Raw genomic sequence first — 7173 nt, forward strand, 5'->3', positions numbered from 1 at the left:
AGTATTATTATGAACATGAAAAACCAAACAAGGATGAACCAACCAGTATCAAATGGCCTCAACACTTTCATTTGCATTGCCTCTAAAATTGTTGATTGAATATACAATGTAAGAGGGAAAAAAAATACAGCTTTCGCAGTGACTAAATAATGTTTGAATAGCGGAAAACAAAAAAGAATGTTGCTGTACCTGAAACAAAAAATTTCTGAGGTTTCTTGACTCACACCTCATGGCCTGCAGCATCTGCTGAACTGAACAAGTAAATTACTCTATGCTGGTTGCCGGCCAGTTTCTTTTGCTGTCTCTCCACCTTGTTGGGATGTATCTCAAGTAAAAACAAAACGGATACAAACAAGGTTTCTATAATCATGCATCATTTATCCAGGTTGTTAGAAAGAATCACACACCTCCGAATCTGCATGAGCTCCTTCATAAGTTTCTATTTCTCTCCTTGGAGCTCTCAATTGGCTGTAGAATACAATCGGTAGATGGTGACGAAAGTTGATGTTAGGTTAGATTCTGGACAGACAGTTGAAGTTCACTATCACCCAAGTGTCTTTTGCTTGTAACCATTCTTCTGCCTTTCCAAAAGTTTCTCTTTGGTCTTTATCTTCTTAAGCATCTTCTGCCGGTATCTCTCTTCTCTCTCTCGTTCATAAATTCCTTGCCAATGCACTTCCCCTGTTAAAGGCCACAGCCATCCATCCCTCGGATGCTCTTCGTCATCTGCTGCTTCTGCTAGATCCTCATCCATACTCTTCAGCAGTGTAAAATTAAAGAACTTGGCCCACATTAATTCCTTGCGCTGATAAATTGGGTGCTGCTCTTCAAGTGATCCTGATCTCGGATCAATGTAAACCATCCTTCTAGCACTGTGGTATGCCCAAACATTGACCAAAAGTTCCAACATTCTACAATAACAGTGCTTCTTCTGCAGGTTACCAAACACGGAGAAGAAATAAAATTAACAATAAAGTTTCATATTAACTGGTAGTAACTAAGAGACCAAGAGTTGGCAAATAAAGGTGGATTACCTCTAGTTCTGAAGTCCCTAACAAACATGTATTGTTGTTACTCATATCATTGTTCAAGCCATCAAGTGAATCAGCAAACATCCTACAGATTCGATAAAGAAAGCTGTCAATTTACACATGCATGACATCCAAATGTGAGCGAGATGAAGAAAAAATGTATCTATCCTCTACCTTGAAAACATGACAAATTCTACAAAGGAACGTGTTGGCATCAACCAATTATGCAATGCAGACCAGTGACCACCATCCTCGGGCATGGGAGGCAGAGCTTCTACTTCTGGTGGTAAGCCATACATCTGGCGGAAGACTTTGGCAAATACCGTCCTGTGTCAATAAAGAACAGGTGTAATTACATTAGAATGTGGAGTTCTAACAATATTTTGTCACTAATCATAGTGAGCATGAACAGGGATGTCAATTCTTATATCTATATGAGACATTATTTATCTAAGTAAATACTAAAAAAAACTAACGCAAAGGAAAAAGCTGTACGGAAAAAGAATTTTGAAGATAATTTTACTCTAGTTTGATGCATAAGTTGCATGGAATGTGAAGAATATCTTTTATATGGTTTGCTAGACTGATGAAATTGCAAGTTGAATAAGCCAACCACTAAAGAAATTGCCACTTGAATTTACTCTAGTTTGATGCATAAGTTGCATGGAATAAGAAAAATATCTTTTAAATGGTTTGCCAGACTAATCAAATTGCAAGTTGAATAAGCCACCACCGTGACGAAAATGAAGAAGAAGGAATCTGAGGGCTATGTGGAGCATATATGTGCAAAACTTAATGATTAGGATGATTCGTTCATTAATCAATTTCAAAAGGCTACCGTGTGAATATACTGACCCTTCCTAGCGATCTTATCATAAACCTACAGATTCATACCTGCATTGACCCCCGTTTAGAATGTCACACATAGACCAGAAAGTAAGTATGTCATTGTTCCCTCCCACTCCATTGTCTAGCTCCAAACGCGCCCAGTAATAGATAACATCTCCTTGAGGCTCGGCCAGAGTAATTTCTTCTAGTACAGTTTCAGCTTTATTTGACAGAGAAGCCTGTTGACGAGATAAAATAAAAAGTGCCAGCTATTCAACAAATGAAAGAAGAATTTCTCCGGCTCTAGATTTTAAAGTCTGTAAGCTTATATGAACTGCCTGAAGTAGTGTGCTTAGTATTGCATACCAATTGAAAAGACAAGATATGACATATACCTTCCTTCCTGAAGCACGCCATGACTGGAACCCAATCCAAGGTATAGTGTGAACATTATCCACCTTATTTGCAATAGCAAACATGCCTCCAAGCTCACCAAGAAGATCCCTATAGTAGGTATCATTCAGGAGAGGAAGGCGACTAACTGCATCAACATCATCAGATCTTGATCTCCGTGCTCTAGTAGACTGACAAAAAAAAAAACATCAGATGTTTCAAAATCAGAACAATTTTAAGCATGAGAAGTATTATCTGCAAAGCTTAGTCTACTTCTTCACTAACACCAAAGACAGACAACCACCTTTAAGTAGGAGACACTGGGTGTCATTTTTTAAGCAAATGCCTTGGAGGAACATACAGAGTGTCATTACTATACATATGTTGCAACATAGGATCTGGATTTGAGTTGTTCAATTTACTATAGCGACAGAGAAAGATAATATTTGTCAATATGATATAAGGGAACTTACTAGACTCAACCCGCGGTACAAAGAACCATGGTGTAAAGATGGCCAGGAACCAGCTCCATTGTAAATCTCATAAATACATAACGACTGGCCTACCCTTTCTAGCTCTCCTTCGTCTCTTTCATTTGGTTCAAATTTAAGCTTATCAGCTTTGCGAGCATTACGATATATCTCATCCCATGAACCAGTTGTTCTCTCCATCCTTTCTTCAAGCTAGAGATCATGGAAATGAAACGACATTCTTTTAAAATACGCAACCAAGAATGAAGACGGAAAGAAAAAGAAACAAAAAACGATAAAAAAGACCGTACCTCCTCTGTTTCTCGCCTTTCAAACTCTTCATTACTTTGAATTTCCCACAACACTTCCCAATCTAATTTGGTAGGGAACTCGTGAAAATCTATTTCATCCTCTGAATTATTTTTCACATTGTTGAGGCTGGAAAATTCATCTTCTAGGGCATACACAACGCTTGATCCTCTAATATAACTGCCATTCTGATCAAAGTTGGGAACTTCCCTGCCTCTCTGTTCTATTTCTTCCCCAAATAAATCCCATTCCCAGGTTTGCTGATGAAGCTCCGAAATAGGACCTGGGAGCAACACATCCGAGGAGAAATGGAGCAAATTTTCAAGGAGCTTTGCATAACCAATTATACATTCTGATGCCAGCATGTTTTTCGTAAGCAATTTTCCAGAGGAAGCAACCATATTAGCAAATCTAGAAAGCTTTCTATTTGATATTAAGAGTGAGAAGGCTCTCATCAAACTGCCAGGATCCTTTTTTCTGAAAATGACACCATTCGCTCTATCAACAATCTGCAATGTCAAAATTCTCTCCATAAGAGCAAGCACTACAGCTGAAACACCATTTAATAAATTAAGTTCCAAGCATCTAAAAGTAAAAAATAAGATTGAGTGGATGAACGGAAGTAACTCACATATCTCTTTATGATTGGCAAATCAGGTGCAATAACAGGGATTTCAAAAGACATGGCTCTGATCAGTAGGGGAGGAAAACCTTGCTCATCTTGGAAAGATCCATGTAGAACAATATCAGCCATTAACAGTACACTGTTCACATCCCCATCCAAACCATAGTGCATCAATGATCCACGAGGAAGGTTTAGGCGTGAAGCAACATCCTGCATCAATCAGAGACTCCATAGAATAAATACTACGCAAATCATAAATCAAATGAATACCAGGATCAAATCTTATACTGGATGATTATATATAAACATTGTACAACTTCTATTTCAAATTGCCTCCTAGCTAACCTAGAATCTGAAAACTTAACGGCAGAAGCAATGCTCTTACGAGAAGAAGGGGAAACATAATACTTGAATTAAAGAAAGGAATACTTCATAATAGCTGTAATGCAGTCTAGGTACCGACATTATTAACATCAGCACAAAACTCAACTTAGTTGTCCTCAACTCTTTTAATTATTAAACAAATTATGTAGTCTCTACTTCAAATGTTATTTATTAGTACTTCACCTTTCATGCAAATTAAAGAGTACGGGAGAGGGGAACCATGTGATAGTGTGATAGTTAAAAGGAGTAGGCCACAAAGGCACGAACTATGTAATGCATATATCGGTAGCTAAATACCTGCAAAGCATCATTATATCCATCAGTGGAGTTTCCACATAAAAAGACAAATTTTAAAGATACTTCAGCCTCCTTCCTTGTAAATTTCATTAGCAGCGGTCCAATAGTATGCATAGCAACAGCATAGTCCCATGAAAGCTTGTCATAGAAGAAAGAACTTCCGACAACTAAAATCACCATATCATCTCTATCGAGTCCATTGGCCTTCCTAGCTTGAAATTTCGAATGTGACTTGGCAAAGGTTTCTGCGCCCCACACATCTACTGGGGATCCAGGAATTACGAAGAAGTTTCCCGTATCAAGAACACTATATAACAACTGACAGAAGAAAGTACATTAGTTGATTAGTTTCGCCAGAATTAATTCAATTGGTGAGAAACAAAATTCTCTTACAATAACTCAAACAATGAGAAGGGCATTACCGGCAAAGAATAATCTGGAAAAACGACTACATCCGCCCTGCTTAAAGCATTTCTCCACTCAAGAATTAGATGTTCCCATCCCATCTCCACATACTTTGCAAAACGTCGTGCAAGTATATCTTCTTCCACAATCCATATTAGTGGTATAGAACAAAAAGGCTCCTGCATGATGCTGCATACCATAAAAAACTCACTACCATAGAAAATATAACATTACCAGAAAGAATCCATTACTGTCACTATAAAAATCATACAACAACGAAGGATCAGAAGAAATATCAAAAAACAAGGTCAGACAATAGTTGGAACAAGCACAGGGTGAATGTAAGTAGCAAATAAATTTACCCAAGATCCAAATGACTGTTCCCACTTCTTTGTGTCAGACCTAACTAATAATATATCTAGAAGAGAAAAAGATTTATTGTGCCATTGCTCCTTAAGAAACATCGATTTTTAAAATTTCACTACAAACAGATAGATTATGATTATAATGAACCTATGATCATAGGCTTAGCATTCTGAGGGGAAGATGATCCATTTTTACCCATCCAATTGCATCCAAAGCAACTCAAAATGTTCCAACTAGTTTTCAATCAGACAGGACAATACCTTGAGATAGCTTCTTTTGCTTCAAGAGAGTTCACAATAACACCTTCATAACTGTAAGAGAACAGAAGCAAAGTGACCATTATATATAGCCGGCAAGAATGTTGACGAACAGACTGATAAATGTTGAGCACTGAGAAAGTCATAAAAACGTCAGAACTTCAATAATTGATAACACAAAACCTGAAGTACAACACTTACATTGACCAATCAATATAGAGGGAGCTATTGGCACCCAGTATGGAAACACGCCCTCCAATTGACTCCCATAATGGCCCAGCATCACCATCATCGACCGCGTACATCTGCACAAGTATAAAAGAGAAACAAGCTTGGTATAACCTTAAATATCCAATTAATCTACATGAATTTGTCAGTGTAGGCAATAAAATTAAAAGACAACTCACCTTAAATGAGTAACCAGGTTCCTTTAAACTCTTCACCACTGTATAAAGCATCAATGTTACTGGATCCTTATCCATATTTCCTAAGATCTGAGAGTCAAATTAATAGAGGTTTTAAGAAGGAATGAAAAAGAGTTAATATATATAACAAAATTAATGCGTCAAAAATCAAAGTAAATTTACAGTTCTACTGATAACATATAATCTATTGAATGTGATCAATTGGTGAAACTAACGAAACAAAACAGGAAATGTTACTTACAAGAGCTAATCGAGGTGGACGAATAGCAACTCTGGATTCAATTCTTAATCGGTCAAGAAGACTAGCTTGTGTATCAAATCTTTGTAACAATTTTGTTGTAGGAAGAAATTTGAGGTTATCTCCATATTTCAATCCATTCTTTCTTGTAAAAATACTAATTCTATCACTACCAGAAGTAAAAACAGAAGAAATTGAAGTTTGTAATGAGATTGAACCAACAACAAACACCAAAAAAGCTAAAATAGCAGCACCGTATAAAAAATAGGTAATCTTGAATGAAAAACCCTTACGAACGATTCTATTATGATGAGATCGATTTCTCCATTGCCGATCCATTTTCCGATCTCCTCCTCCTCCTCCATCTTCAACGTTATTGATATTATCAGAATGATTAATAGGATTTCTCTTCAACCTAAACCTATCTCTAATCGAATAAACTACTCCTGTTTGATCTCCACTGTTATTCTCTGGGTCTGGAGGAGAAGTCGAATTTCTTCCCATTTTGGAATCAAGAAAAATGTTGTTAATGGCGGTGCAAATTAACAATAAATGATGCCATTATGAGTTCTTCCGAAACTCGAAGTGTGGGAGTTGTGAATACTGTAAGAACTTCTTCTGCCATAAAACACTGAATCTCTTCTGGTTTGCTGCTTGATTTTCCCTCTCTTTCTTTCTTACGTTCTTGATTTCTCTGTGTCTTCTTCTTAATTTGGTAATTTGTTTTGGTTTAGATCAGAGTACAGTGTTTATTTCGTTTCTTAATTTCATAACCAAATTTACCCTTGGAATCTTATTACCAGTACACACATAACCATATCACATGAGGTTTGGTCTCAACAACTGTGCCTTCTTTCATAAATCTTTTACCTATTGGAAGGTCTTGTGCCCTTCTTTTGTAATCTCTCCCATGGGACTGCGGGAGGTCCTTTGCAGGCAGGTTCTGAAATACACGTTAAACCTTATTTGTAGATACAACAAACTTATCTTTTTAAAACGGAAATAACAGTATCATTTAAGAGCGGACATCTTGATATGCAAGTGAATGACACGAATCAATTTCAAAAAATTTATGGCTCTTTGACCTTTTTTTCAAACGAGTTTTTGATATTGTTTTGCTTTTTATGCGTTAATTAGATGATAAT

The 7173-nt window shown here is 36.9% G+C and overlaps 1 protein-coding gene across 1 annotated transcript; it reads right to left on the reverse strand.

The window, feature by feature from the left end:
- Positions 1-46: 46 nt before the first annotated feature.
- Positions 47-6945, reverse strand: LOC113298735. Its single transcript, XM_026547553.1, has 14 exons — positions 6032-6945; positions 5773-5859; positions 5567-5670; positions 5369-5419; positions 4760-4931; positions 4338-4655; positions 3663-3866; positions 3034-3540; positions 2726-2935; positions 2255-2443; positions 1926-2098; positions 1206-1358; positions 1035-1116; positions 47-931 (listed from the first exon to the last, which is right to left on the reverse strand). Exons 1-14 carry the CDS (start codon positions 6530-6532, stop codon positions 545-547), a joined length of 3138 nt encoding a protein of 1045 aa, XP_026403338.1. The 5' UTR covers positions 6533-6945; the 3' UTR covers positions 47-544.
- Positions 6946-7173: the final 228 nt, after the last annotated feature.

This window comes from Papaver somniferum, chromosome 7 (assembly GCF_003573695.1).
Source record: "Papaver somniferum cultivar HN1 chromosome 7, ASM357369v1, whole genome shotgun sequence".
Classification (NCBI taxonomy): Eukaryota; Viridiplantae; Streptophyta; class Magnoliopsida; order Ranunculales; family Papaveraceae; genus Papaver; species Papaver somniferum.

Bases quoted from the DNA above. Each gene is read 5' to 3' on its own strand.
- LOC113298735 (XM_026547553.1), bottom strand. From the start codon at position 6,532: ATGGGAAGAAATTCGACTTCTCCTCCAGACCCAGAGAATAACAGTGGA. The intron at 5,860-6,031 runs GTAAGTAACATT...TTTGACTCTCAG, and splicing joins GTCCACCTCGATTAGCTCTT to ATCTTAGGAAATATGGATAA. The intron at 932-1,034 runs GTAATCCACCTT...GGTAACCTGCAG, and splicing joins TAGGGACTTCAGAACTAGAG to AAGAAGCACTGTTATTGTAG.